The 27,926-nt window shown below is 48.2% G+C and overlaps 12 protein-coding genes across 12 annotated transcripts; 7 read left to right on the top strand and 5 right to left on the bottom strand.

Moving 5' to 3' along the window:
- Positions 1–1,178: 1,178 nt before the first annotated feature.
- FPSE_05338 (uncharacterized protein) lies at positions 1,179–4,227 on the top strand (the record flags this gene model as incomplete). Its single annotated transcript, XM_009258456.1, has 9 exons — positions 1,179–1,434; positions 1,489–2,387; positions 2,446–2,572; positions 3,036–3,277; positions 3,334–3,376; positions 3,429–3,722; positions 3,779–3,829; positions 3,881–4,026; positions 4,084–4,227. 9 exons carry the CDS (start codon positions 1,179–1,181, stop codon positions 4,225–4,227), a joined length of 2,202 nt encoding a protein of 733 aa, XP_009256731.1.
- Positions 4,228–4,594: 367 nt separating this feature from the next.
- On the bottom strand, positions 4,595–6,242 carry FPSE_05339 (uncharacterized protein; the record flags this gene model as incomplete). Its single annotated transcript, XM_009258457.1, has 4 exons — positions 4,595–4,731; positions 4,784–6,037; positions 6,081–6,168; positions 6,219–6,242. 4 exons carry the CDS (start codon positions 6,240–6,242, stop codon positions 4,595–4,597), a joined length of 1,503 nt encoding a protein of 500 aa, XP_009256732.1.
- A 421-nt stretch (positions 6,243–6,663) lies between these two features.
- FPSE_05340 (uncharacterized protein) lies at positions 6,664–7,629 on the top strand (the record flags this gene model as incomplete). The annotated part of the gene is made up of 4 exons (XM_009258458.1): positions 6,664–6,679; positions 6,759–6,970; positions 7,061–7,264; positions 7,366–7,629. 4 exons carry the CDS (start codon positions 6,664–6,666, stop codon positions 7,627–7,629), a joined length of 696 nt encoding a protein of 231 aa, XP_009256733.1.
- Positions 7,630–8,352: 723 nt separating this feature from the next.
- Positions 8,353–10,182, bottom strand: FPSE_05341 (uncharacterized protein; the record flags this gene model as incomplete). The annotated part of the gene is made up of 5 exons (XM_009258459.1): positions 8,353–8,678; positions 8,732–9,119; positions 9,167–9,710; positions 9,764–10,038; positions 10,111–10,182. The coding sequence occupies 5 exons, from the start codon at positions 10,180–10,182 to the stop codon at positions 8,353–8,355; spliced, it is 1,605 nt and encodes a 534-aa protein (XP_009256734.1).
- Positions 10,183–10,514: 332 nt separating this feature from the next.
- Positions 10,515–11,964, top strand: FPSE_05342 (uncharacterized protein; the record flags this gene model as incomplete). Its single annotated transcript, XM_009258460.1, has 6 exons — positions 10,515–10,937; positions 11,004–11,073; positions 11,123–11,281; positions 11,334–11,656; positions 11,716–11,785; positions 11,831–11,964. 6 exons carry the CDS (start codon positions 10,515–10,517, stop codon positions 11,962–11,964), a joined length of 1,179 nt encoding a protein of 392 aa, XP_009256735.1.
- A 1,245-nt stretch (positions 11,965–13,209) lies between these two features.
- On the top strand, positions 13,210–14,587 carry FPSE_05343 (uncharacterized protein; the record flags this gene model as incomplete). The annotated part of the gene is made up of 6 exons (XM_009258461.1): positions 13,210–13,345; positions 13,396–13,415; positions 13,472–13,508; positions 13,560–13,627; positions 13,684–14,156; positions 14,206–14,587. 6 exons carry the CDS (start codon positions 13,210–13,212, stop codon positions 14,585–14,587), a joined length of 1,116 nt encoding a protein of 371 aa, XP_009256736.1.
- Positions 14,588–14,802: 215 nt separating this feature from the next.
- On the bottom strand, positions 14,803–16,367 carry FPSE_05344 (uncharacterized protein; the record flags this gene model as incomplete). The annotated part of the gene is made up of 2 exons (XM_009258462.1): positions 14,803–16,078; positions 16,135–16,367. The coding sequence occupies 2 exons, from the start codon at positions 16,365–16,367 to the stop codon at positions 14,803–14,805; spliced, it is 1,509 nt and encodes a 502-aa protein (XP_009256737.1).
- A 1,730-nt stretch (positions 16,368–18,097) lies between these two features.
- On the bottom strand, positions 18,098–19,131 carry FPSE_05345 (uncharacterized protein; the record flags this gene model as incomplete). The annotated part of the gene is made up of 3 exons (XM_009258463.1): positions 18,098–18,554; positions 18,605–18,777; positions 18,829–19,131. The coding sequence occupies 3 exons, from the start codon at positions 19,129–19,131 to the stop codon at positions 18,098–18,100; spliced, it is 933 nt and encodes a 310-aa protein (XP_009256738.1).
- A 549-nt stretch (positions 19,132–19,680) lies between these two features.
- On the top strand, positions 19,681–22,662 carry FPSE_05346 (uncharacterized protein; the record flags this gene model as incomplete). Its single annotated transcript, XM_009258464.1, has 5 exons — positions 19,681–19,758; positions 19,921–20,524; positions 20,602–21,123; positions 21,177–21,573; positions 21,624–22,662. 5 exons carry the CDS (start codon positions 19,681–19,683, stop codon positions 22,660–22,662), a joined length of 2,640 nt encoding a protein of 879 aa, XP_009256739.1.
- Positions 22,663–23,079: 417 nt separating this feature from the next.
- On the top strand, positions 23,080–24,318 carry FPSE_05347 (uncharacterized protein; the record flags this gene model as incomplete). Its single annotated transcript, XM_009258465.1, has 1 exon — positions 23,080–24,318. The coding sequence occupies one exon, from the start codon at positions 23,080–23,082 to the stop codon at positions 24,316–24,318; it is 1,239 nt and encodes a 412-aa protein (XP_009256740.1).
- A 1,273-nt stretch (positions 24,319–25,591) lies between these two features.
- FPSE_05348 (uncharacterized protein) lies at positions 25,592–26,559 on the top strand (the record flags this gene model as incomplete). Its single annotated transcript, XM_009258466.1, has 3 exons — positions 25,592–26,107; positions 26,173–26,304; positions 26,359–26,559. 3 exons carry the CDS (start codon positions 25,592–25,594, stop codon positions 26,557–26,559), a joined length of 849 nt encoding a protein of 282 aa, XP_009256741.1.
- Positions 26,560–26,623: 64 nt separating this feature from the next.
- Positions 26,624–27,490, bottom strand: FPSE_05349 (uncharacterized protein; the record flags this gene model as incomplete). Its single annotated transcript, XM_009258467.1, has 1 exon — positions 26,624–27,490. The coding sequence occupies one exon, from the start codon at positions 27,488–27,490 to the stop codon at positions 26,624–26,626; it is 867 nt and encodes a 288-aa protein (XP_009256742.1).
- Between the last annotated feature and the right edge of the window lie 436 nt (positions 27,491–27,926).

Genomic DNA, 27,926 nt, shown 5'->3' with positions numbered 1-27,926 from the left:
TTAGTAATCATCCCTGCCTAGTTTCCGCGATGCCCCGTAGTACATTGGAGTTGGTGTGCTTACCACCAAAAACAAAGTACCCTAGTGATCGTATATAACTCGCTTCCTCAACTCTCTCATCAAATCGCACGATGTTCTTTACCACTTCCCAGCATCATTTATTATCCTCATCTTGAGACACTCAGTGTCGAGGAAATAAGTAGGTATTAAAAACTACCTGTAATGGCATGCTCAACCTGGAATACCTTTGCAAAGACAAACACACTCTTTTGCATCCCATTTTCCTCATCACTACCCTGGAGCCCCTTATCAGTGCCAAGATTGCTGTGTTATTTGTCATTAATTATGAAGAGGGATGCTTAATACAAACGAACTCAATGGAAGCGACTCAAATAACTGACCTTGGATGGAATCAAAGGGCACTGAGCATTCGATTGACAGCGGCGAGGGCCATCATCTCGCAAGTCTACCAAGAAATGGGCGAAGAATTACCGTGGGCAAACGACACATACGCTGAAGACGTACCATATTGGATCAACCAACCTTCCCAGAGAGCGTGACGAACCAAATCCAAAGGGATATCTCATGATTCCATACAGTTACGACTTCACGTTCCATACCGTCACTGGGTTCAACGGCTTCTGCACTCACCTGAAGAATGCCTTTGATGTGCTCTGCGAAGAGGGAGAAGATGGCGAACCTAAGATGATGACGGTCGGTTTGCATCGTCGAATCATTGGAAGGCCTGGGGGCGGTTGAAGACCTTGAAAGACGTTTTGGATTACATAGCACAGAAGGACGGAGCTTGGGTAGCTAATACAAGGTCAGAGATCGCTGAGGCTTTCAAGGCTCAGTTCCCTTATATCAGGTGTCAGCCGGCATCAGATAACATAGGTAGCTGTGCTTGACATACTTCATTCCATTTACAGTGTGCTGAATGCATCATTTTAGAGCCGGCAATAAATATCCCTGCTAAGAGATGGCGTTGAAGAGAGCCTAGCGTTGCTAGTTGCGAACAGGTGACGACTGTGGAGAAGCCATTATGTCAGCCTCTTACACAACACGTAGAAAAGACGCAGATCTTCGTATAGGACACATTGCTGGCCATTGAAATACCGAATTGCGCCATAATCGCATATAATTGTCACTGAACCGCTCACTCGAAGCCCAACTACACCATGAGAACCGAAGCTTACAAACTCACGGCGACGGAAGTCATCGCCAAAGTTCGAGACGGCAAACTGTCAGTAGAAGCGTATGCGGAGTCACTACTAGCACGCATCAAAGAACGTGATCCGGTCGTTAAAGGATGGGTTTATCTCAATCCTGAGCAAGTCCTATCTGAAGCTAGAAGGCTTGATCAAATCCCCAAGGAGAGCCGCGGGCCACTTCATGGTGTGGCAGTGGGAGTCAAGGATGTCATCTACACGAAAGGTGTGTCAGTATGCAATGAGGTAGTTTGGATGCTGATCAATGGTGACGAGATAGATATGCCTACTCAGTTCAACTCTCCCATATACGAGGGAGATGCTCCCCAAGTCGATGCAGCTAGTATCATCATCTTACGCAAAGCTGGTGCCCTGATTCTGGGTAAAACCACCACGACAGAGTTTGCAGCTACCACCCAAGGACCGGCTACAACAAACCCACACGATAGTTCTCGTACGCCTGGAGGCTCATCATCAGGATCAGGTGCAGTGGTTGGTGACTTCCAAGTCCCCATCGCTCTTGGCACACAGACTGGAGGAAGCATTATTCGTCCGGCTTCTTTCAACGGCATCTACGGTTTCAAGCCAACTTGGAACTCCATCTCGAGGGAGGGCCAGAAGATGTTCTCAATCATCAACGATACTCTGGGTTTTTATGCCCGCAGCGTGGCTGATTTGAACCTACTGGCCGATGTCTTTGCTCTGGAGGATGATCAACTTACCGACCAACCCGTCTTGCTTAAGGGACTTAAGATAGGTATCTGCAAGACAATGGTATGGCCCCAAGCAGGCTATGGTCTCGTTAATGCGATGATCAAAGCTATTGAGCTCCTTCGCTCGAATGGTGCCACAGTGACCGAGATTGAGTTTCCAGATCATCTGCAAGATTTGCCCGAGTGGTACTCCACCATTCTCAGCTCTGACGGAAGAACTGCATTTTTACCCGAATACAGACTCGATAAGAGCCTTATCTCCAATAAAATTGTCGGTCACGTCGAGAACCACAACAAGATTTCTAGAGCTGCGCAGCTCAAGGCTTTCGACAACGTTGCGGCAGCGAGACCTGTGGTGGATGAAATGCTCAGCCAGTATGATGCTGTCTTGACACCGAGCGTACCAGATGAAGCGCCCGAAGGTATAGAATCTACTGGAAGCGCAGCATTCTGTCAGATATGGACTGTGAGTATCGTCCCACATACAAACTTTGAGTGTGGATGAAACTAATGGAGCATTACAGGTCCTACACAATCCAGTAATTAACCTTCCCGGATTTAGGGGGTACAATGGGTTGCCAATAGGACTATCACTCGTTGCGCCTAGATACCATGACAGAAAGCTTCTTGCAGTGAGTGAAGTTGTGGGGGGTATGTTTGTGTGTTCTCTTTGATGTGTCCCTTATCTGGGAGGCAAATTTAAGTCCCCAGGCCACTTCAGAGGAAGTGGAACCTGTCTCTGGTGATCGGGAAGTTTATTCAAGACTGTCCACCAAACTTGTTCCCACGCAATTTTGGGTTATGATGATAAGGGGAAAGCAGGAGAGGGCTTGCAGAGTCCCAACCCTTGGTCCTCTCAAGTACCCGAAACCGTTATTCAGTTATTCAGTTACTCGAGCAATAAGGAAGATCTAAAACTCTTCAAGCCATAATGTTCTGTTTAAACTTGCCACCGAATATTGTGATAGGGAGGTTCGCCCACCTCCACTCTGACCTTCACTTGGTGATCGAAGAACCTTATGATTTACATCTTTTCTTCTTATCAGTTTTTGGCTCCGACCAAGGCTCAACGAATTTTAAGATTTATTAATACGTAACTATCATAAAATTTCAGTTGGCAGAATTGGTCTTTATAAATTACAAAGTCGAAAGCACAACTTCAGCCAACTTGCAACTGCAACTTTCAGTCATTCTACAACACCTCTGTTTCACCAAAGCAAATTTCAGGATCGTTTTTTAAAATCTCACAATATGGGAATGAACGTGTCGAGATATGACATCGGCCCTGATGGGCGTGTCAGAGTATACAATATAATGGATCATCCGCCGATGTCCAGATTTACCGACACTTTGCCAGTAAGTCTACCATATTGTGAAAAATAGATTGATGAGCACTCATTGACATCTGGAAGCCCATGTATCGTTTGTATCCGAACGACATTGAGTACAAGAGGTGTGAGTGAAGAAGCGCAAGGTGGCCGAAATACACAGACTGACAAGGCCATAGTGGCGCAGCTCTTCAATGATAACTGGCAACACGATGACAAAAAGGCGACTATCAACGGGATCTTCAAGTGCAGGCCTGAAGAACTCGGAAAATCCAAACAGATGCATGCTTTCACAAAGTATTTGAATATAACTGGTACAACTGTCGAGGCTGCAAAATGGCATTTCCACTGCACCTCGCGAAAGTGCAACTTTGACGAGAGTGTGGACGACGATCGCCTGCTACAATGTGATGATGCAGACACATGCGCGTTTTGCAGCATCCTTCGTGAATCCCTCAGCATGACATACGCTAGTAAGTTGATCGAGGGTGCTGCAAAACTTGGCCTAGTGAACTAACTGGATCTTCAGGTCAGGGAGGGTGGTTCGGGGCCGGTATTTACTCGTCTAACATAGCCTCAAGTAAGTTGGCCTGTGGTACTAAGAAAGAACGTAACTAACCGGAATATACAGAAGCGGACAAGTTTTCCCATGACCCCGATGGAAAGTACCATACCGGTCTCCACGCTGTTATCGTCTGCAGGGTCATCGTCGGACGGGTGCAGTGGACGAAAAAGAAGCTGGTCGGAGTGTCAGGACCGAAGCCAGGTTTTCACAGTGTACGTCCCCAGCGGCACTCTTTCTTTGGAAAAGACGCTGATATGTTTCCATCACAGATTCAAGCAGTTACGAAGAAACGCGGCGGACCGGTGTACTTCCCAGAAACAGTCGTCTTCCGCGACGAGGCCATTCTGCCTGTGGCCGTCATTACCTACAACAAGACGCAGTGGAACCTACGAACCGGGCGAGTTATGTACTAGGAAGCAGAGACCCCAATCATACGGGCAACGAGATCTCACCAAAATACGTATAGTGTGAGGATTGTTTGTTCATTTGTGTTGATATGAGGTGGATATCTGGGGGGCAGCGAAGACAGAGAGGGAACACGTATAGATTGCGTGGCCATTTGTTTCTGGGCTTCTGTTCTGTTCCGTTCCTTTCTTTTCTTTACCACGTTTTTAACTTCTTAGGGTTATGCCTAGGGTTATACCCAACAAAGGGTGGAATGGCGTTATAGCGTAGCTTTGTTACAAGTATCCTTTTTATGAACACGTGTTACTTCGAACGTAATTTTGATAGAACTTTAAAGACTCTGTAGAAGGAATGGTTTGTACCTTGATGGCCTTTCTACACCAAGCCATCGACCGTGATCGTGCCTGTTTTGTGTATCATGTACTCGTTTACCGCCACGTCCTTTCCAGCCTCCTTCCCATACCCAGACATTTTGATACCTCCAAAAGGCGACTCAGCCGCGGAGGAATTACCTGTCAACTCGATTAGTACAGGCTGACCTAATGAGATAGACAGGAAGCTTACCAGTATTAAGTGCAATCATGCCAGCTTCAAGATTCTCAAAGAGTCTCCAAATGCGATCGGCATCCTTGGTAAAAGCATAGCTGGCCAAGCCCATCGGCGTATCATTAGCCACCCGAACGGCCTCCTCCTCAGTCTCGAACTTATAAAACGCAGCGATGGGCGCGAAGCACTCTTCGCAAGAAATAAGAGTGTCGTGAGTCATGTCCGCCAGGATGGTTGGTTCAAAAAAGTACCCCCCTTCGCCATCCTTGGGAGAAAGACGATTACCGCCCGTAACTATCCGGGCACCTTTTGAAACGGCATCTTTGATGAGTCGCTCAGCTCTGTCCAGGCTCTCGGACTTTGTTACTGGTCCAAGAGTTGTTCCTTTAGAAGCGCCGTGGCCGACAACATACTTTGCTGTTTCTTCCACGAAACGTTGAAGGAATTTGTCGTACACGGCTGATTGGACAAGGAAGCGATTTACTGTAACGCAAGCTTGACCAGCGTGACGCCACTTGAGGCCCACGAGCTCACGTAGGGCTGCTTCTATATCGGCATCATCGAAGATGAGACAGGGACAGTTGCCTCCAAGCTCGAGGACGACTTTCTTGAGGCCCAAACTGCAGAGATTCGCGACCAAAGTTCCGACGCGCGTCGATCCAGTGAATGTGACCTTTTTCACAAGGACATGCTTGCAAAGCGCTTCGCTTAGCGACGGCGTGTTATCCAAGCTGGTGGGCAAGGTGTTCAAAACGCCGTTTGGGAATCCCGCTTCCATAGCCAACTTGGCCAAGGCCATGGCAGTCACTGGTGTTTCTGGCGATGGCTTCACCACCATTGTGCACCCCGCTGCCAGCGCTGCTGCGGCCTTTCTTAGAACCATGGCGACAGGGAAGTTCCACGGAACAAGAGCTACTGCGACACCAAGTGGCTGTTTGATAGTAAAAACACGTCTGTTTGATGCAGATGGAGCGAAACATGTTCCCTGGATACGCTCCGCCTCGCCAGCAAACCATGCAGTAAATGTCAGAGAATAGTCCATCTCTCCAATAGCTTCAGCGTACGGCTTGCCCGTTTCGTAGACAAGCAGTGTGGCCAAATCCGCCTTGTGCTCACGGATAAGGGCGTCCCATTTCAAAAGCCACTGTGCGCGTGATCTGGGGGACGTTTTCTTGAACGTTTGGAAGGCATTGTATGCGACTTGCACGATGTGGTCCACGTCATCAGCCGAGTTGTCTGTCACTTTTGCCCAGGGCTTGTTTGTTCCAGGATCTGGAGTTGTTAGCGTGGTAAGGGAATTGAGGGGAGATATTACCGAGGACGTCAAAGGTTGCACCTGAGAGGGCGCTTTTTGTTTGACCTGCAATATAGGAATCTGTGATCAACAGATCGGGGCGACTGAGCTGGATGAAATGTGAGTTTTGGTTACTTTTGGTGACAATGGGTTATGTACCTTGAAAGGTAGATCGTATGCCATTATGTGTCTCGATATTTTTTCAGTTTACTCTGAAGATTCGCACAGTATCGAAATAAGAGAATAAGAGCACTTGAGATGAAGTTTGGCAATTTGCGAGACAGATTCTTACTAGGACTCAATAGTTTACTGTTAAGTTGTTGGCTTTACAGTCATGGCTTTATCCACGTAACATGTTGTTTAGTAATGGTCATCGCGAGTTTCCCCGCTTGCTGATCACCAACCACAAGTGCTGTGTCGCCTCGTTACTGCAGACACCGAGTTTAAGCCACTTTCCAGAGACAGGCAAGATCGGCATATCATGAGAGTGAAGCAAGAACAAACACAACTCCGCATTGATAACTAACCAACATCAGTGCTGAGGCAAGTATAATTATCCCATAACATCAACCACGTCGATATAGGACCATATTCCATTCCGACAATGGGACGCTTAGACGGTAAAGTCGCTATTGTTACAGGCAAGTCCCCCGCGTCTGATTCTGTCTGTTACCTTCCAGTATCTGATACAAAGTGAAGGTGCTGCATCTGGCTTTGGCCAAGGCATTGCAGAACATTTTGCCGAAGAGGGGGCCAAAGTCCTGATCTGTGACATCAATGAAGAAGCCGGCGAGAAGGTAGCAGCAAAGTCCGAGGCCTTTGCGTTTCAGAGTATGAACGTTACAAAAGCAGCAGATTGGCAGGGCGCAGTTGAAAAGGCAGTGCAGCTCTGGGGACACATCGATATCTTGGTCAACAATGCGGGGACGAGCTATGAGAACAAGGCATGTTCCACACGGTACGAGCGCTACTGGAGGTCATTAATTAACATTGTGGTTTAGAGCACCAATCTAGTCACCGAGGAAGAGTTTGATAAGGTTATGAGCGTCAACGTCAAGAGTGTCTTTCTCGGCAGCAACGCCTTTACTACACAAGTCAAAAAGCAAGGCACCAAGGGTTCCATGATCAACATTGCCTCTGTAGGTGCGCATCGCCCGAGACCCGGGCTAGTGTGGTACAATGCTTCCAAAGGAGCCATCACAAATGTAAGTCAATCATTCCTAGCCAAGAGGTCGGTATGCAGTGGAAACGAGCTGCATATTTGCGTTGCCATAGGCGAGACAAGAGACAACTAACAATGGAACAGGCCACGATGGGTCTCGCTGCAGAATACGGCCCAGATGGCATACGTGTCAATTCAATTTGTCCCCTTGCCACAATGACAGGTCTTCTTCCAAAGTTCATTGGCAAAGAAATCACGCCCGAGGTACAGAAGGCTCTGGGTAACGTCCCACTTGGCCGGATGGGAGAGATCCGAGATGTTACCAAAGCTGCGGTATTCCTTGCGAGCGAGGAATCCTCATTCATTACTGGTGTGAATCTGGATGTTGATGGAGGGCGTGCGATTTAGACACCTCAGAGGAAGTCCTGGTATCTTATGCATGTTGGTCGTACTTGTGACAGATAACATTACAGTCTACAGATAGCTACTCATTAACAAGAAAAGAATAATGCAATGCCAAGTTCGACACAAACAAGGATCTCTTCCTCTGCTACATTGGAAGCGAGGACCGGAAAATCCCGCGCCTATAAAAGTCAATTGGTAACCAGGACCCTGGCAAACGGAAAGTTTTCGCCTATGCAATTTGTCGATCCAACAGCCATGGCCCCATTCTGTGATGCGACATTGTTGGTTGACACATGCAACCATGCAGGGTTCATCCTTTACCGTAAATGGTCTGTCACAAAATGCAGTGTCGGTTGGTTGTTGTCTCGGCGCTTTGGGTGGGATGAGAAAAGAAGGCGGGAAAGATCTTCTTTGTCGACCAAACACTAAGGAAAGCGTTGTTAACGTCGTTAGGATCGCGATGAAATGATGGCGATGAGATCTGGATGTGGTACTAAATCTAGTCTTCCAGTTGAGGATACAATCATCACATGCTCATATAAAATGGATCAGATCGTATCAACAATTGCTTTGTGTACTTCAACCATTAACTGTATATCTCATTACTACGGTTAGGAGCATCCCTTTTCTTTACCAAGAAGGATAACTCGCCAACTCATATCTCATTGCGGGTTCCAATGTATCTATTTGACCATCATTATCATAAACTGCGACCAGCCACGCGTTTTAGTTCTCCGAGGAAATGTTCTGGCTACTTTTGCTGGAAGGGACATCATTCACGCCAGTCTGAGGGCCTTTGTCTGCAGAATGAGCCTCGGCGATCAGTTTCCTATCAATGGCTGCACGCTCCTCGTCCGTGGCATCATTAATATGAACAGCGACCTCGTCTCCAAACTGCTTGCCAATCTCTTCAAGAGATAGCCGCGCTGTCTCGGGCCAGAAGAAGTAAATGGCTGGGATGAAAAGAACGCTCCAGCAAATGATGAGAAGGAAGTATTTCCATCCCACGGCGTTGAATCCAATGGGCGCAGATTGAAGAAGAATGATTGTGGCTGGTTGAGTTAGTTAATTCATATCCTGAGAAGGGGACGATGTTGCGACTTACCGGCAAATTGCCCAAACAGTGACCAACCAATACCAATGGATCTGATTTCGGTAGGAAAGATCTCTGAGACATAGAGATACATGGTTGTGTTGCAGAATGTCCCCTGGAAAGCAAGGTACAAAAACATGAACAGCACGCCCATAGCATTGCCCACTTTGTTGTCTGTACCTGCATACAACGAGATCATGGCACAGTAGATAGAGGTGGTGATGACAATACCGATAAAGCCAGTCATGTACATCTTGCGACGAGAGTTGACCTTGTCATGGAGCCAAGCACCAGCGGGGTTATAAATGAGTCCGGCAGTTGTTAACCAAAGGGCAGATAGCAACAAAGGCATGTGGCCAGTTTGGCCCAAGCTGGTATACAGGATAACAGCATAGTTGTTCTTGAGACAGTAAGTAAACATTCTTTCCATCACATATGGGAACTCACAATAATAAGAGGACCTCCGAACTCGGCACCCCATTGTGTCATGAATCCGATGATCATACGTGTGCGGTAGCTCTTCTTCATCACGACAGCCTTCCAAGGGCTTCCGCCATAGGCCTCCAACTTTTTAGCATCAAGCTCAAGCTGCTTATCGATTTGATAGAACTCTTCTTTCGCAACCAGATCCTCTGGGTCGTTGGGCGACTTGCGAAGCCGGACGAGCACAGACCAAGCTTCATCGCGATGCCCTTTGGACATCAACCATCGAGGCGAACGCGGGATCCATGGGGAACCAGCAAGGAGAACGACTGGAGGCAGGACCTGGAATGCCAATGGAAATCGCCATCCAAATTCTAGATTGGGTGAAAAGTAGACTGCGAAACCAATCCAGGAGGAAAGCATATAACCAAAGACGAGAAAGATGGCGTGATGACCTACAAGCCAGCCTCGGGCGAGAGGGCTAGACATCTCGGAGAGGTACATGGGTGTGACAGTAGCCATAAGACCGACACACATTCCCATGATCCATCTACCAGCCTGGAACATACTTCAAACAAGTTAGGATCGGATGCAATACTCGGACTCTAGACCGGATCTTACGCAAGATTTTGGGCCGCGCATTGAAGGATACCGCCGAGAATACCTAGCGCACAACCAAATTGGATACTTCTCAAACGTCCGTAGTAATCGCAAGCCCACATGAGAATCAGGCAGGCGACGGCGCCACCGGCAGAGAAGAGGCCATTGGCAGTCGCAATTGCTGGGGTGGTTATAGTATCATAGCCTGGTTCACCATTTTGAGGGAGATCGAAGAACTGATACCAGCCAGGTTGTCCGATGGTGCTTCCTATGATTGAGGCGGCATATCCATATGTCTGAGCACAATATTAGTATCAATCGTGTGAGAGCAGCACTGCCCGAGGTAAAAAATTGGAGGGTCAACTCACAGTACCGCCAATGGCAACAAAGGTGATGACAAGCTTGTTGTACAAGCTTGTCTGATTCCCTGTCTGTGGCATTGTAATCGAACGATAATACCTGACAGCAATTTCAATCAGATACCAGAAGTAGCAAAAAAGCAATGAGAAAAGATAGAATACGGAACACAAATTAATCAGAAACCAAAGTTCTGATCGGTAATTTTACTTTTTGTCAAGGAGGGTCGCTTCGGGTCCTTTTGACACTCCCACCTACTGTACTCCCAGCCACGAGCTCGGTTGCCGATCAGCGGAAGTGTGCTTCACTTGCCGAGCATCAGATCAGTCCTTGTGCTGCAGGGATATGCATGTAAGTGATAGGCGCTGTGGCTTTCCTATTGTGGTTGTGAAGAGATCCACTTGGATTGCACGAAATGGCAGGGTTGATGTTGGCTATTGACAAACATGCATTCAGCACAATAAACTGTTCAGTGAGCTGTGGGTATACCAAGGATCTTGCGAAAACTCGAACCATTTTGACTCTTTTTGGACTGGGCTCCGGCAAGGCATACGATCTATTAACGCAACAAGATGGTGATCACGATTATGTGTGTATAAACAAGGACCAGATTGAGTACGGCATCTTACTGTTCCTGCATCCCCCAGCTAAAATCATCATCATCTGTGCACTCAATTCCATTACGATGGATCCTTCTATCATGGAACAAAGATGGGACGAACTCCGTGATCCCAAACGTGTCTGGGTCGGAGAGCCAGGGAGTCGAGAAGAAGGTTTGGGCCGCCTTGTCCTTCTTACGCCCGAGCGCGTCGCAAATGCAGCACAGAGCCAGATCAGGGTAGGAATACGAGTCAATCTGGGTTGGGATCTGAATAAGCTCGAGTATGCTTGTTTTAATCGACAGCCATGTGAGCTGAAGATGGTGCCTCTGCTAGGCGGTGTAGCATTTGATGATATTTACGTTATGAATCCACGTCAGTACTCCTAGCTTTTGTGGGCTTGTTTGTACTAATATCGTTGCAGAGCAAAGTAGCCAGTGGGATGGCCTGCGACACTTCTCCATGCCTCGAGAGGATGGCAGCGCAGAGCGTGTGTTTTATGGTGGGACAACCAAGGAAGAGATTCTGGACCGGTCCAATGATAGAATTGGTATTCATCATTGGGCTCAAGAAGGAATCACAGGTCAGTTCTTATGTTCGGACTCAGCTACTTGAAGAGGATGCTGACGAAACAGGCCGAGGCGTTTTAATCGACTATGCATCGTGGGCAGAGAAAAGAGGTATCAAGTACACAACATTTTCTCAACACACCATAAAACTCGTCGAGATCTTGGAAATTGCCAAGGAATGCAATATCACCTTCCAACGTGGCGACATTCTTCTCGTACGCATTGGCGTCATTAAAGAGTGGGAGCATGAGATGGATGTAGCAGCCAAGCAGGCCTACGCCGTCAGCACAAGCCCCAAGCACGCAGGCGTCGAGGGAACAATGGACATGCTCAAGTGGGTATGGAATACAGGGTTTGCGGCTGTGGCTGGCGATGCGATTAGCTGGGAGGTACGCCCCTGCAGTCTGGACATGCTTGGCTATCGGTGATTAATGGTTCTTGGCTTCAGGTATATCCGCCTCTTGAAGGGACAATCTTGATGCACGAGTATATGCTAGCTGGATGGGGGATGCCGATTGGTAAGTTTCTGATCCTCGTTGATATTGCATTCACTAACTCTGCAGGTGAATTGTTCGATCTTGAGAGATTGGCTGAGACATGCAAACAACTAAACCGCTGGACGTTTTTCATGGTTTCGTCGCCTTTCAACATGAAAGGTGGCATTTCTTCTCCACCAAATGCGCAAGCCATCTTCTAGTCTAACTTGCTGGGTAACTCGGCTCGGTTGACGAGCATGCATGTGAAGCAAATGAACAAGGGTCCACGTCTTATAATTAGGGCATCCGCCGCCAACAGTCAGAATCATAAGTTCATAATTGCTTTTTGTCGTTTCTCGTTTGCATTCTACATGAAACTGATGACCGTCGCTGAGAGAACAGTTGCTCAGTCATATGTAACAACACAAGCGACCCTCCATGCCGAGAATCATATCACCAGCCTTCTTTTCTCTTCTCTTCCCTCGAAGCTCCACTATTGAGACCTCAACGGGCCGCTTCCGAAGCCGCGGCAGGGATGTCCGTGTCGATCATTGACGAGTCTGGGCGTTATGTAACCTTGAGCCAACCAACAGGACGTTTTTATGCTTTTTTGTTTTCTCTTTACGAGTTTGAGTGCCGAGATTGCCAGGTTGAATAGAATTTAATCTCGGCACCTTTTTCCTTCTCTAGTGTGCGAGTGAAGATCTTTATGTAAAAGTCCTTTACTTGTCAAATACAGAGTGCATGCGCCATATCTCTAGCTTGTCTGCTTGTTGACGAACGTTAGACCCGTATAACCGAAGGTGATCAACGTTTGATGTGCATGTCGGTTATAGCAGGCCATTGGCCTATAGGCCTACTCTGTAGGCTTTATCGTGAAACTTTGACAAGTCATTAAAGTTCCGAGCCCTCATCCAGACCCAATATTTTCCCTGCCGCGTCCAACGCCTTCAGCCCGCACAAGCTCGCTTAACCAATCAAACCCTACGATCTCATATACCTGATCTCCGAGCCATAGCCAACACAACAAGAGGAACCTTGGATTAGAATCGATATCCGTATGAATGTCAATCGAATAATACAGCGCAACTCAGGGGCAAACATCTTGCCTCAAGGCCGAGACTCTCGTCGAATCCTTGTAGTCGGAAGACCATCACCCGGTTATCTGTCATGTTTTATTACAGAATCTATCTAGCTTTTATCAATTATGACATCCATGGCCCAAATGTCCGAGCACAATAATCTTGTAACCGCCCGCTGATGGCCGCTGAGAAGACTTGCCACTTCGGTTTTCTTGGCCCTGTAGCAAATCAGGAGACTTTGTTGATATACATTGCATTGCATCCTCTCAGCTCCGCTACCTATCATCTAATTGTCTGTACATTCAAATCAAATTCCCAGTCGCTCACGTTCACTTATAACGTTTCCGAGTGTTTGACGCTGCGATACCTAAGCTGAGAGTCAACATGGTCAAACCTGATCGTGAAATGTATTACATATGCATTATATCGAATTCCATTGCCATGTCGGTTTGCTCCATTTTCATGTTACTTCGGCTATGGGCCCGTTACAGACTGTCGATGAGACTTCGGATAGATGACAGTACGAATGGAATCAACCCTCTCATTTTATACTTGCTAACTTAGATACAGTTGCTTGTGTTATCGGATATGTAGGTTATCAGTGTGAAAGCCCCATACTGGCCACCAACTAACATCGTGTTCTCAGATTGGGTTTATGGGATATTGTGTGATATGCTTATTAAGTGAGTAGATTGGACCAGGCTTCTGGAGATTGCAAAACTAACAGTATAAAGTGCTGAGATATGGGGGAGGCTTTCATCAATGGGATGTTCCTGAGGATCTAGTGCCTAAGTATAGCCAGGTAAGTTGCCTCAAGTCACATCCAGTAACGAACGTCATTTTCTAACTCTAAGCCAGACAGTTTATGCAACAATGGTCACCTATGGCCCTACGGTCTTTGCCATCAAAGCTGCCATCCTGCTCTTCCTAGCCAGCGTTTTTGCCCCATATAAGACTTATGTAAAATGGATCTACGGCTTCCTGATCGTCATGGGTATCTACTACGTCGTCATGCTGTTTCTGAAAATGCTCATCTGTCGTCCCATATCCATGTTCTGGGGGGCCACAACCGATGGCCAATGCTTCAATCAGCGTGCCCTCATCCTTGTGGACAATATCATCAGTCTTCTCAGCGACATAGTGGTGCTTCTTCTGCCCTGCCCCCTTACTAAGAAACTTCAAGTAGGGCTGATGGCCAAACTCAAGATCGTCGCTATCTTTGGAGTTGGTGGCATTGCCTGCATCTTTAGTCTCGTTAGGCTTGTCTTCATCATCCAGAAGGGGGAAAGTCAGGATCAGACCTATGTCTTTCTCCAAATCAATCTGACTGGGTGAGTCACTAGTACTTCTCCAAGTCTGTTCGCAGCTAACCAGAACTAGAATCGCCGAGTGTGGCATCGGCCTTGTCTGTGCTTGCTTCCCCTTCATACCAATGCTCTGGAAGTCGATTCTCCACAAGGAAAAGCCGGGATACTCGTCTAGTGATTCCCGGTCGCAGTTCGAGATGATGAGCGGATCGATTAAGAGGTCGCGAAGCGCAACAGACAACGCAGAGAGTGCTCACTATAAGCAGAACATGGGTAGTGACGAGAATATCCTTATACCCAACGGAAAATCGTACGTCACTACCAAGATTAGAGCTGGTGATGATGGCGCCCAGCGGAACAGTGTTGGTAATGAGAGCGGAGGTCATGGAGCAAGTATTGATGAGTCTCATATTCTACAGACAGTGGAGGTTGTTCGACAATACGAAGAGCGTTGAGGCTCTCCAGTCATTTCATTAATACTCATATTATCAGCTTCAGACTCGTTGCTAGTCACAATGGGATACTAGTTGATCAAAACATAATTTCATTACTCGTAAATATAATGTGTAATAGTAATCAAATTTCTTCTCATAGCTCCACACATTCTAGACGCCACCACACCAAACCCTTCGAGTCCACAATTGCCCACAAGTCTTGCTTGATGCAAGACTTAGTACTTGTATCGCCAGCCGCGCTCGACACCAGAGTTCTCGGTCCAGCCCTCTTGCTCGTCGAGCTTCTTGTTGAGCTTGATAGCTCTCCATCGGACGAGGAAAGCAGACACAATAGTCAGGGCACATCCAAGAAGGAGGAGACCACCAGCCATGCGGTAGAAAGGCTCTTGGCTTGTGGGATAGAAGTAAGGGCTGAACCAATGGCTGACCTGACTGATACAGTTGGCGATGGCGATAAGAGCTGCCTTCTTGGCACGAGGAGCGGGAACGACAGTGGTTTCCCAAGAGAGCTGCAAATTGAGACCGTTGTAGGTACCGCAGACGAGAAGGATGATACCGATGTAGCGAGCGGCAACGTTGATGGTACCGATGAGAATACCGCAACCAGCAGCAGAGAGGATGATGGGGATGACAATATGGTATGTGGACTCCATGAAATGACCACAAGACCAGGCGATGAGACAGGCGGCAATGTAGGCAAGAGCGTAGGGAGGAGCCTGGATGAGGTAGGTGGTCATCTTGTTGAAGCCAAAGGTCTTCATGATGGAAGGAAGGAAATCCTTGAAGCTCTGAGCAGTGACGAGGGCGAAGTGCATGAGGCAGAAGTACCAGGTGAAGGGATCGCGAACAGCGTCCTTGACACCATCCCAGGTTCCACCAACACCCTCATCGATACCACCGTTGGAGACGAGGATACGGTACTGAGCCATCTCGCGCTCCTGCTCAGTGAGGAACTTGGTGTCTTTAGGCCAAGAGGGGAGGACGAAGAAGGCGACGATAGCGATGACAACGGAGGCGATACCCTCAATGAGGAAGAACCACTGCCAAGCGTGCATGCCAGCAATGCCGTCCATATGCTCAAGAATACCAGCGGCGAGGAAACCAGAGATGATGTTTGAGATTGTGTTACCAGCGTGCCAGATAGCCATTCGGAAGGGACTCTCCTCTTTGGTGTACCAGGAAGAAGTCATGAGAGTCAGACCGGGGAAGAAAGGAGCTTCCATCAAACCGATGAAGAAGCGGACGACACAGAAACCGACGCCGTTGGTCATGGCGGGCATGCAGATGGTTCCAGCACTCCACATGAGCATGACAACGGGAAGGAAAAGCTTGGGGTTCGTCTTGGCCATGATGAGGTTACCGGGGAGCTGGCCGATGAGATAACCGACGTAGAATGTAGAGATACCAGTGTTCCAGATCGTATCAGACATGCCGAGATCTTCCTGGAGACCGGCCAGACGAGCGTTGGAGACGTTGATTCGATCGAGGTAGCTGAGTAGAGATTGTTAGTCATTGAGTTTCATAGGGCTGAGTGTGAATTGACTTACTTCATGAGGAACATGAGAGTGACACAAGGCATCATGTGCCAATCAACCTTGCGAAGAACGCTCTTGTTGAGAGCTGCCATCTGGGTCTCAGAGAGATCCCTCAGAAGAGGGAAACGAGCCTGAATCTCAATGGGAGGAATGTTGCCGCGAGCGTGAACCACCTCAACCTCGGCGAGTTCAAGCTTTTCGTCGCGGACATCATGGTCGCTGACGTTGTTGTGTGTTGCAACCATAGTGGCGACTTGCTGTTAAGCAACCGAATGGGGAAGAGAGTTGTATAGATGAGAGAGGATGCTGCAGAGACCAGGAAGAAGCTGCTTGAGAGTCTGGAGAGTGAGATCTGCTGGTCCAAAATCTGGGGTAGGAGGATGCCCAACTTATATACACAGCTTGGCGAAAGCTTGGGGAGTAGAGTCTCTACTTGGTTTATCATGCATAACCGAAAAGTTGCAAAGGGAAAATTCCGTCAGTGCGTCCAAGTTCTCGCCCTTCATCCCTCTAATCGTTAGAGTTCGAACTAGCTTGGTTAAGCTTAACTGCCAAGACGCGGAGAACCCAGCTTACGAGGGCCTCGAATCGTGTGGTTAGACAGTCTTTGCGGGGAAAACCTCGCAAAGCTGGGGAGACTAGACCAAACTATTGTCACGTCTGCATCGTGGAGATTCCCGCGGGACTAAAATGCCAAGGCCTTCCCGGTTTTTGGGGGGGGAGAGAGATTTATCTCGATTTTGGGGAGGAGAAGCGAGAGAGATGGTAAGCGAATGTTGTACGGGAAGGGCGGGAGCTGAAAATTAAGCTTAAACAGGGAATTGGGGTCAAATTGTTTGCTGGATGTGGTATACGACTCCGAAGGCCGATCCCGTACCCCCGGTCTGGGATCTGGGAACGTGGTAATTCCACGGGTCAGTTTTCTCTGTTAGGCGAAGGGGAGCGATGCCAATGCGGGGGAGGACCGAGGACTGGGTAAAAGTCTCAGTCTGGGCACATGACAGACAGACTGTCGGTATCAGTCAGCGGTAAACGGTAAGCGATGTGGCGAGTGCAGTTCGAGTCATGCGAGACTGTGACCCTGGGCGATGATCTGAACCAACAGACAGAGAGTAGGTTGCAGGATTATCATGAGAAATGGTGGAATAATTACAACAGAGTATACTATTTCATCTACAAGTGATGTTCAGATGCCAACATCAATGCCAAGCGCAATATATGAACAAAGCTTTTACCAATACTGAGACAATGCAGATCGAATTCATTGGCATCGACGATATTGTGGGGGAAGGCATTGGCAAAGAAGCTTAACTACAAGGTTATATCTCTATTTTGCGGTTTTTTATGGGTAACGCCGATCGTAAATGCACTGTCACCATGGGCGAAGTCGTCTCCATTTTGGATGCAGGGTAACTTGACACGATTAACAACGCACAATTAATTGAAACATTTAATCGAATATGAGGTTTCCCATAATCGAATTGGGATCAGAATATCAGTGTAATATATTTTAATGAGGATATACATCATTGTGATTCAACTATGGGACTGTACATAATTCAACTGTGGTGATGTAACCCTAGTGCTGTCTTGTAATGCCAGTCGATGGGTTATAACACGACATCAACAATTCTAACACTCCCTTAAGACTGCAATTGAAGACAATTATCGTGTAAATTGTTTTTGGTGTTGAGAATGTCAAGTGAGAAAAGGCAATGTCGTCATAAATAATGTTAAGACGATACCCTCTGCTTGCTCGACCGATAAGTTGCGCATCACTCCCAAAACAAATTATGCGACGATGTTAATGATGCAACAATCATTCCGATTAAACGCGTAAATTCATTCTACCTGACATAAATCTAATGCAATGCCCTTTTTACGGAATAAAACAAACACCAAACACCCTAAAATGCTGTGATATCATCCAATGCTACCCTTTCTCTTCCCTCCCTCATCAAACGCGTTATCCCTTTTACTTGCCACCCATCAAAAGCGCGGCAATGTTCTCATAAGCTGTGAAAACAATACCACCGCTCAGAATCAATCGACCCAATCGCATGGTGCTTCCACTCCAGAAAGCCCTCACACCTCCATCGCGAACCACAGCCTTGAACGCCTCGCCCATAGACACACCCTTGGCAGACTGCGATCTTGTCTTGATGGTGTCAAAAGGTTGCGTCGCGTAAACGGTAATGACACCAGCGACTGCACCGATTCCGAAAGTGACGAAGGGGTTCTTGGCATCAGGACCAACAAACTCCTTGAGGATGTTGTAAGAACCCATTCGCACACCGGACGTAGCGGATTGTTTGAGGGTTGTGGAGGTGAGACCACGGTAAATCTCGCGGACACCTCGCTCAGCGGCAATTGTGCGGAGAGCGTGGAAACCACCATTGAGGCGCTTGGTTCCTGATCGCGCATCATCAATTCTAATAATGTTAGTATTTATTTCGCGATGAAATGTGCCAGGGGTCCTTACAGGGCAGTCTTGATTCGCTCAGTGGGCGTAACGACAGTCACACTCTCAACAGCTCCAGCAATCATACCACCAAGGATGTTCTTTCCTGGGGTGAGTTTTCCATTTGAGTCGGCCAATTGAGCCTTGACAGTGTCAAAAGTCAAGAAGCGAACACCAGCCTTGGCAGCAGTTCCCTGTCAAACAGATTAGACACAGCACATAGATATAGGCATTGCGATACATACAGCAATCAACGAAGAACATCCAGTGTAGATGGCGCGAACTCCATCGGAGCGAATAGTAGTTCCAATGACGGCAAAAGGCGATCGCGACGTCTTGACGCCTGGTTGTCTGGCACCCAGTTGAGCAACAGTCTTTGCCCACTCAAAGGGGTATGTGATGGTGGCTTCAATACCACCGGCGACAGCACCGGCAGCCAGAGAAATACCAGGTGTGATCTTCTTCTTTTGCTGGGGAGTAATCTTGGGTGCAGTCAATTGCTTGGGCAATTGCTGAGCAATGGGTTGTTGTGCTTGTGCGGCGTCCATTTTGTTATGTTGGTTGGTTCCTGTGAGGCTGAAAGTGAAGGTGGTGATGGGGAATATGCAATGCACAATAATAAATCCTGGCCAAAAAGAGATTACGGTCGCGAGAAAAAGGGAACTAATTAAAAAATAGGCGGGAAAGGACGAGGTTAATAAGCCGTTTATTTAAACGAAGACGAAGCGCCTCGCTGATACAACGTCCGAGTTTGAGCCTCAAAGATAACGATGGTCCACTAATTATTAGTTGAATTAATTACTGGTCCGTCCCATGGGGGAAGGGAACGACGGAAGCTTACGGACGGGTAAGGCTTCAGTAGGACATCAGCAATAGAGACAGCGAGATACAGTGAGGAAGACGGAGATAGCAGACCTAGAATATCCCGCCCTTAACCGCTAACCGCAAACAGAGCCGCGGATCAATAGTGGATCCGACCGAGAAAAGGCCCAGCTCAGCAACAGTCTTTCTCTGTGCCTTCCCGTCTCTTCCCGTGGCGCGCTTCTCCCTCTTTTTTCCTTCTTCCCACCAAGCAAATACTGCAAAACCCTCAGACTATGCCAGACGCTCAGCCTTCCTCTACCCGCGTCCGCAGGCGTGCAACTGAAGCCTGCACCTTTTGTCGCAAAAGAAAGGTACATCATCCCAATGACTAATCATCTTGTACCCCATCTTTCCCCTTTCTCCTCATGTTCCCCATGTTTGCTCCCTGCAGGCCGGCCTGACAGCTCACCCATCCCCTCATACAAAGTCTCTGATGCATCAGTCTTCCCGCGGGACTAACCAGCCAACCATAGATCAAATGCAACGGACAACGCCCGTCATGCATCAATTGCCAGACATACGAGAAAGACTGCGTCTACGAACCTGTTCCCGACGTCAATAAAGCGGAAGGTCGTCAGAGACATCAGCGTCTCAAGAGCAAGAACCGTAGCGTCAGCGTCAAGGCTAGGACTGTCTCCCCAAGCGCGAGCGCTACAAGCGGGGTTCTCCGGCAGTCCAACGAGGTGCCAGCACCCGCATCAGCCTCGTCAGCGACAGGTGATAGTGAAGCAGCTGCAGTCCCAGATGAACGTAGTAGTCAGCAATCAAGAAGAAAGAGCCATGATGGCACCCGCGGTAGGGGTAGTAGCAGTAGTGGTGACACAAAGCCTGCCGCTGTTGCTCCTCGACAACAATCCTGGCAGGAACCTGCTCCAGACTCATCATCGCGACCCATGGATCCAGGTGTCGCCCGTCTTCTCGTCCTAGCAAATGGCGAATCAAGTTATCATGGTCGCACCAGCGCCCTCTTTGAAGATAATGCCCAGGATCAGGAACGGCCTGTAGAGCAAGAAGGCAATCCGCGAATGCCGGACCACTGGGTAGAACGTGGTCTTATCGCAGAAGCGGCCAAGCAACGTGGGTACCTCCCTTTATACTACTCGAGATAGTCAACAGATAAAACTAACGTGCGATACTTGCCTTGCTTGAATCAGGCCAATTGGAGGACATTCATTACAGCAAGGGCCAGCTCGACTTTGACGGCGTCGATCCTGACCTGGGAATGCATCTCCTCTCGCTCCACTGGAACCGACAGCACCACTCCTTCCTGATTACCTATCGGCCAGCCTTTATGCGGGACATGGCCTGCGGTGGACCCTACTTTTCCAAGCTTCTACTCAACGCCATCTACTTTGGTTCATCAAAGTTCAGCCCGCGCCTCGAGGTTCGTAAGGATCCGAGCGATGTCCGTACCGCGGGATGGAGGTATCGCGAGAGGGTGCGCGAGCTGCTGGGCGGTTCGCTTGACAGGAGCGACATCACTACCATTCAGGCGCTGCTTGTTATGACCAATTCCTTGTTTGCACTCGGTGATGAGAGGAGTGCTGCTTGGTTGTACGCTGGACTCGCGTTTCGGATGCTGATTGATCTCGGGCTTCATGTCGACTTGACAAACTCGCATATCTTCTCAGATGAAGACCTCGAGATACGTCGGCGTGTATTTTGGGGGGCTTTCGGTATGTTGTTCTCATCCTCATCCATCGTGTCTATCAATGCTTACTCATCCCAGTGGTCGACAAGATCCAAAGCCTGTACCAAGGGCGTCCTGTAACTCTCAAAGAAGCAGACGCCATGGTCCCCATCAAGTTCGTCGACACGTACTCGGAGCTGGAGTTCTGGCAACCCTTTGCCTACTCGACGTCCAAGAACGACTACACGGGCTCACCAGCCTACAGTATCTCGACCTTCACTGCCTTGTGTAAGCTGTCCATAGTGATGAGTGACATTATGAGTTGCATATACACCGTGCGGACGACAGACCAGAACCCAGGAGAGCTTTCCACAATGCTGGACAAGCTGCAGCGCAAGCTGCGTGAATGGCAGGATGGGCTGCCCGATCACCTCAAGCCTGAAGCGGCAAGCCAGCCTGGTGCTGAAGTTCCCCCGCCTCATGTTTTGAGTCTTCAGTAAGTCAACTTTCCACGGCTGATGAGATGACATCCGGCTAACAATCTAGTGCCATGTATTACGTCCTCGTGATACTTCTTCATCGACCCTTTGTTGCCGATGGTCACTTATACAACACCTTCCGTTCTATCTCTGTTGACTCGGTCATCAAATGCTCAGCAGCGGCGTCAAGCATATGCACCCTTCTACGCGCCTATCACCGCGCCTTTTCCGTTCGTCGCGCGCCGTACCTCATCTCTTACGCAACGTATGTTGCTGCGACAATCCACTGCCGTATCGCAGCGAAAAATGGCAAGGGCTCCACAGCCTATCTCAATTTGATGACATGCCTGTCAGTCTTTAAAGAAAACCAAGAGACAAATTCGGCGGTTCAAAAGGCTGCAGTTATCATTCACAGGCTCATGAGTAAGTATGGTGTTGTGGTGGAGGACATTCCCGATGACGCACTGGAAGCTGAACCCGCCACACGAACGCGGGAACAACAGCCACAGCAACAACAGCAGCGCATTGCGAACCAACCAAACAACAACTACGAAGGTCTACCTAATAACACAAACCCTCGGAACAACAACGGTACACCTTCGAGTCAGGAACTGCACACGGTCGAAGTCAGCCCCAACAGTGCTGTGCCCTCGCCTGGATCGGACTGGATCAACATCGATGGCATCATCCAGAGCTTCCTCCGCGATAATCAGCAAGGGGACTTCAACAACGAACCAACCGCATACGGAGCGAACTCGAACCAGGTTGGACCGTATCCGCACCCCCATGCCCAGTTCCAGCATCAACAGCAGCAACAAACTCCAAAAATGGCGCAGCAGGGTCCTGATGGAGAGCATTATCTCCACCAGCAACAACAGCAACCTGTCTATTTCCCCGCAAATAACTTTCCCACGGGAATGAACCCTGGCCTCATGACTCCAAATGTGTCGGTGCCGGCAACAGCTGCCGAGATGGAGAATGGGAATTCATGGCAACAGCAACAGCAGACGTACTGGCCCTCCAATCAAGATGCTGCCTTTTTGGAAGACCCGATTTTCGGGTTCAACGGCTCCAATTCTGGAGAGTTTCAATACATGGGTCGTTGAGCTAACCGCTTTTCGCCACTCTTGTTCCGTTCCCGTCTTCCGTTTCTCTTCCCGCGGAACAGGGGCCCTGTAGCATCAGCAGATATGACGGGAACTTGGCACCAGGTTTCTCCCACGGCATTGCATGGCATATCCACAGACTCACTGTTCCCTTCCCGGGGCATGACACTCCGAGTGCAAGAACCATGTCACTAATCCGTTGCCAATACCCGTTGGCAGTACCAAGCCCGAGAAATGGCGAACTCGTTGCCGTAAACAAGATTTATTTAACTCTTGTTCTCTTTTCAGTTATTCGTATCTTTCTCGAGTAATGTATATTGTGTTTATTTGCTTTACTTGATACAATTATACAACGACACCATACTGTAACTACTTGGCTTGACTCGATACCCAACTACACTATACTACGCTATCACAATGGCTATCCAGGTTCAAACCCAGGTGGAGGAGCACTATCCCACCCGCCACGCCCTCTCATGCGTGCTCATGCGCGCAGGCACATCAAAGGGTCTCTTCATCCACCGCAAAGACCTTCCCCAGAAGGAATCTGAGTGGGCTCCACACCTGATCTCAGCTCTCGGATCACGAAACAACGACGCGAAGCAGGTCGACGGTGTTGGCGGTGGTTCATCAACAACTTCAAAGGTTGCTGTGATTGCGCCTTCGGACCGCGAGGATGCTGATGTCGACTTTACCTTTGTTCAAGTCGCCGTTGGCAAAGAGTCCGTCGACTTTTCCGGCAACTGTGGAAACATGAGCTCTGGTGTTGGTCCCTTTGCTGTCCAAGAGCGTCTTGTCACTCCCCAACAAGGACAAACAACGATTGATGTCAGAATCTTCAACACAAACACCAGCAGAATTATTGTCGAGACTGTCGAGATAGACCGAAACGGCGACTTCAAGGAGGATGGCGACTTCTTCATTCCCGGTGTTAAGACCTCCGGCAGTGAAATCAAGTGTGCCTTTGTTGATCCCGCCGGTAGCATGGTCGGCTGCTTGTTCCCCACAGGCAACAAGCAAGACTGGCTCGAGGTTGATCCCTCAGCTCAGTTGCCCAACGTTGCGCCATTCAAGATCCGTGCGACATTGATTGACGCCGCCAACCCCTTCGTCATGGTCAGCGCCGCATCTGTCGCCGAACATCTCAAGTCAGATGACGTCCCTGAGACAAAGCACGCTCTTGTTGAGGCCATTCGTTGCCAAGCAGCCGTAGCAATGGGACTCGCGACAAGCACCCAGGCCGCCGGTCTAACACGCGGTACTCCCAAGATCGCTATTCTGTCACCACCAAAGCGATCCCCCGACAGCAAGACCCCCGATATCTTTGTCCTGTCTTACTCCATGGGTCTGCCCCACCCCAGTTTCCAACTCACAGGCGCCGTCTGCCTTGGCTCAGCAGTCAGCATCCAGGGCACCATCGCCGCAGAGCTATCAGCCATGGTCGAGGGACCCCCTACACCTGAGCGAACACCATCACCTGTGTCGCAAGAGGATCAGCGGGAGACCATGTCCAACAAGAGACAAGTGCTGATTGAGCACGGCAAGGGAACGATCCCTGTGCTTGTGGAGAAGAAGGGCGACGATGAGATTGCCAGTTGTGCCGTTTCACGAACAGCGAGAAGGCTTTTTGAAGGTCGCGTTATTTACTATTTGTAAAAAATTGTTGTACATTTTAAACTAGCATCATTGTTACGGCGTATATGATATCACATGAATTGATTTAATACATTCTTACACTTACATTCTTATTCCTCGCTTATTTGGTGTTTTGCATGATCTTAAAAAATGTGACGCCTAGTTGTTGATCTGTTGTGTGGGGGTACAAGCTTCTAACTGACACTACTTACTAATCTAATAGCAATATTTAATATCTATCGAACTATTTCCGGTAATGATTCTGTGTTCTTATACATGAACATTGAGCCTTATTTTGCTGCGCCTTTCCAGCCGCAAGACCCAATGCAACCACTGCATTAATCGCATCAGCTGGTGAAGAAAACCACCAATCAATCCGCTGATCACTAGTCCCCCACGTTAATGGCAGGTTGAAAGAAAGGCTGTGCTGGCACAACTTGCAGATGTATTGTGAAATGACTCAGCCGCTGCTTTCCTCAAATACTTGGATCTGGCATCTTGGAGGAAACGTCTTTCTTCTCTTTCCCTCCGTCTATGTAACGAGCCTTCACATACCACAACTATCAACTCCATACATAGTGATTTGCGCTATTTATATCGGTAATGGCGTTTCCACTAGAACAGATGTACCGCAGAGAAATGCACCCAGTGAATGAGGTAAAAATACAAAATGGTATTTTCAGTGCCGGACAAACTGTCGCTCAAATATGGGACATGAACGTTTTGGGATTCCAAGACGAAATATTGGATGATAGTGCTCTCAAGTCGCGGCTTGCTAAACTGGTTGGTCTCTCACCGAGATCATCTAACCCATTCTAATTACCTGGACTCATAGGACACTTTTTGGAATACACCCGATAAGATAGAGGAGTCATTCGATGGATGCCGGAAATTTGTTCTGATGTAAGGGATTCCCACTGAACTTTATATCTGTTTGTTGACACGAGAAGAACCACCTTTGGAGACCCTACGACTGCACGGCGGGCTCTACAACTTCGTATGGATACTCTGGGTTGCATCGTTGATGTGACCAGATTTAATCGGACCCAATCGCAGAGGCTCTTTATGACATGGCTGCCGTTCATCTCGACCTACCTTCAATATGATGACGATGATACAACACCTACCCATCTAAGTTAGTACATCAAGCTAGAGCTTGCAAGAGAATGTCCCAAGTCCTGAGGAATCACCCATTGACCTCCGATTAGATATCGTCTTTAGGTGCCCAAAGAACAGCAACTCGCTTATCTGCTCCATGAGGATACACCTTGCATCCCTTGACTGCTTTGTATTCATGAGCGCAACATACGCAAATGATGCCAAAGATATCCGATCGCGATGCATAGCCAACATCGACCCACTGAGGGTCCATCCTCTTTACTTCCTATCAATTATCTACGAGAACCGCTACGAGCGATGGACCAACTGGATCGCCAAGATATGGAATGAAGTCGCCCTGATTGAGACAGTGACAAACATGACGCATCCAGATTGGAGAGCTGGTTCAGTTCAGTCGCATGAAGTGCGGTCCATGTCAGCCGTCGAGAGCTTTCTTCATCAGCTGCACGCTACTAACCTTGAGTTATGCCACAGTAGAACTGTTCTGTCGTATGCATTTAGATTCGGAAACCGTTGCTTGGAAATTATCAATGAGACGGATGAATTGCGCAAAGGTCTGGGGATGCTTTCTCTGTCCGCACGTCAAAGTTCGGAACTGAAAGATGGCTTCAATGCCATTCTGGAGCGGTTGACTCCGTTATCAGATCGTGTATCAGAATTGAAACAGAGACTTTCTAGTCAGATCACTGCGGTAAGACTCCTTCAAATGCCAGTTTACCCAAGGGTTGTTCATCTGACATTATTGCTTGACTTCAGTCATCTAGTTTGATAGCCCAGAAAGATAGCAGAGTCAATCTAGCTATTGCCGGACTACAAGCCAATGATAGCAGAACCCTCAAGGGTATCGCAATATTGACGTTGCTATTTTTGCCTTCCACACTGGTCGCTGTAAGTAAAGTGTTAAATCGCTGTCCTCAGGATTCACATTCTAACCGAGGCCAGACTCTGTGGACCACAAACTTGTTTGAGTTCCAAGGTGCTACTAATTGGAAGGTCTATATCAGTATAACAGCTGTTCTCACATTTTTGGTTATCTCATGCTCATGGTTCTACACTCGACTCTTTCAACGACGAGACAATGACCGCTGGGCAGGGTTTGCAGCATATGATCTCGGCTTTAATGCAAACAGTAAACCTATGTAGCATAGTTGGGAACCGAAATAGATACATAAGAAAATACAATGACAACCTTGACACCTATGGTTACCTAGGACTCAGTTATGGCTCGCTTCCAAACATTGTCAATCGTCTCCCAGTATGTCTCTGGACTCTTCCTCATATGATCCACATGTCCACTTTCGAAGATCTGACTCTCGGTTTTATACCCAAGCCTCCTGCCTCTCGCAATATGTTCCTCTATATGCTCCGCCGGGATCAGAATATCTTCCGTCCCATACAGAAACAACCTTGTGCTGTCCTTACTCTCCCATTTGTCATCAAAGAACAGTCTTTCGCAAAACTTGGGATTCGATTCTCGACCTGCTATAAGGTCAAAAAGGTGGATAAAAATGAAGAAACCAATGCAAAATGATTGTGTGATGAAGAAAGGCCAGGGGAAATTGGCTGCTGGACCCATAGCCATGGCTCGCGACCATCGTTTGAGGTTGGACCATGTGGGCTTGGTCTGTCCAGGCGTCGAGTCGTAGACGGTCAAGACATGGGGCATCGGCTCATTGTAAAGCTCTCTGTAGGCGTTCAATGTGCATGAATAGTTACCGACGCCGGAATTTGACAAACAATGGAGCAGAATCGAGTCAGATGAGCTAGCTCTGTCCTGAGAAAATAGCTCATTGACGACAGGCATCATGTCTTCTGTTCTTTTGGATACATGATTAAAAAAGCCTTGACCAATAGGCGAGAGGACTGCAATCTGCTTTGCATGTGGGTAGAGTTGGCGATATCCGTCGGTGAATTTGGAGACGTGCTTTGGAGGTGCGTCACCCCAGCCGTACACGACGACGGCGTGAGGGTGACCCGGAATTGGTTGCTTTCCTCCGAGATCTTCGCCTTCGCGGACAAACACTCTCTTTGACAGGGATTTGAAGCCTGGGAAGTTGGGCTTGGTCCTGGCCATGATTGTTTAATGATGAGCAAAGCTAGATTTTGGAAAGAGGTAAAATGATGAAGATAAATAGATCAAGTTATCCGCAGCAGAAATACTCGTTTTTAAGAACTCGCGTCTGGATAAGCTTATCTCATCTATCTGTTCCAATAACATGACAGCTTGCTATAGGCTATATTGCTTCACAGTTGGCACCTTAGTCTTATGTCAGATATTCACTCTAGCTTTCTGATTGCTTGAAACGAGAGGCGAGGTTGCCAAGCTCACAGGATTGATCACTCCATGTAAGCACTATGCGCATATCGCGCCTCGCTTTGATGAGGAATCATCTCTCGTCATGTTTCGCTCCATTGAGATTACAAGCACGATGGAAATGTGACGTAGAAGGATCGTCGATGCACTTGTAAGCTAGGTCAGCGGGCATCAGTCGGGCTACCTCCAGTTCTTC

The sequence above is a fragment of the Fusarium pseudograminearum genome, chromosome 2 (assembly GCF_000303195.2).
Source record: "Fusarium pseudograminearum CS3096 chromosome 2, whole genome shotgun sequence".
Classification (NCBI taxonomy): domain Eukaryota; kingdom Fungi; phylum Ascomycota; class Sordariomycetes; order Hypocreales; family Nectriaceae; genus Fusarium; species Fusarium pseudograminearum.
Note: the sequence above shows the minus strand (reverse complement) of the source record. Positions and strands in the feature narration are given on the sequence as shown.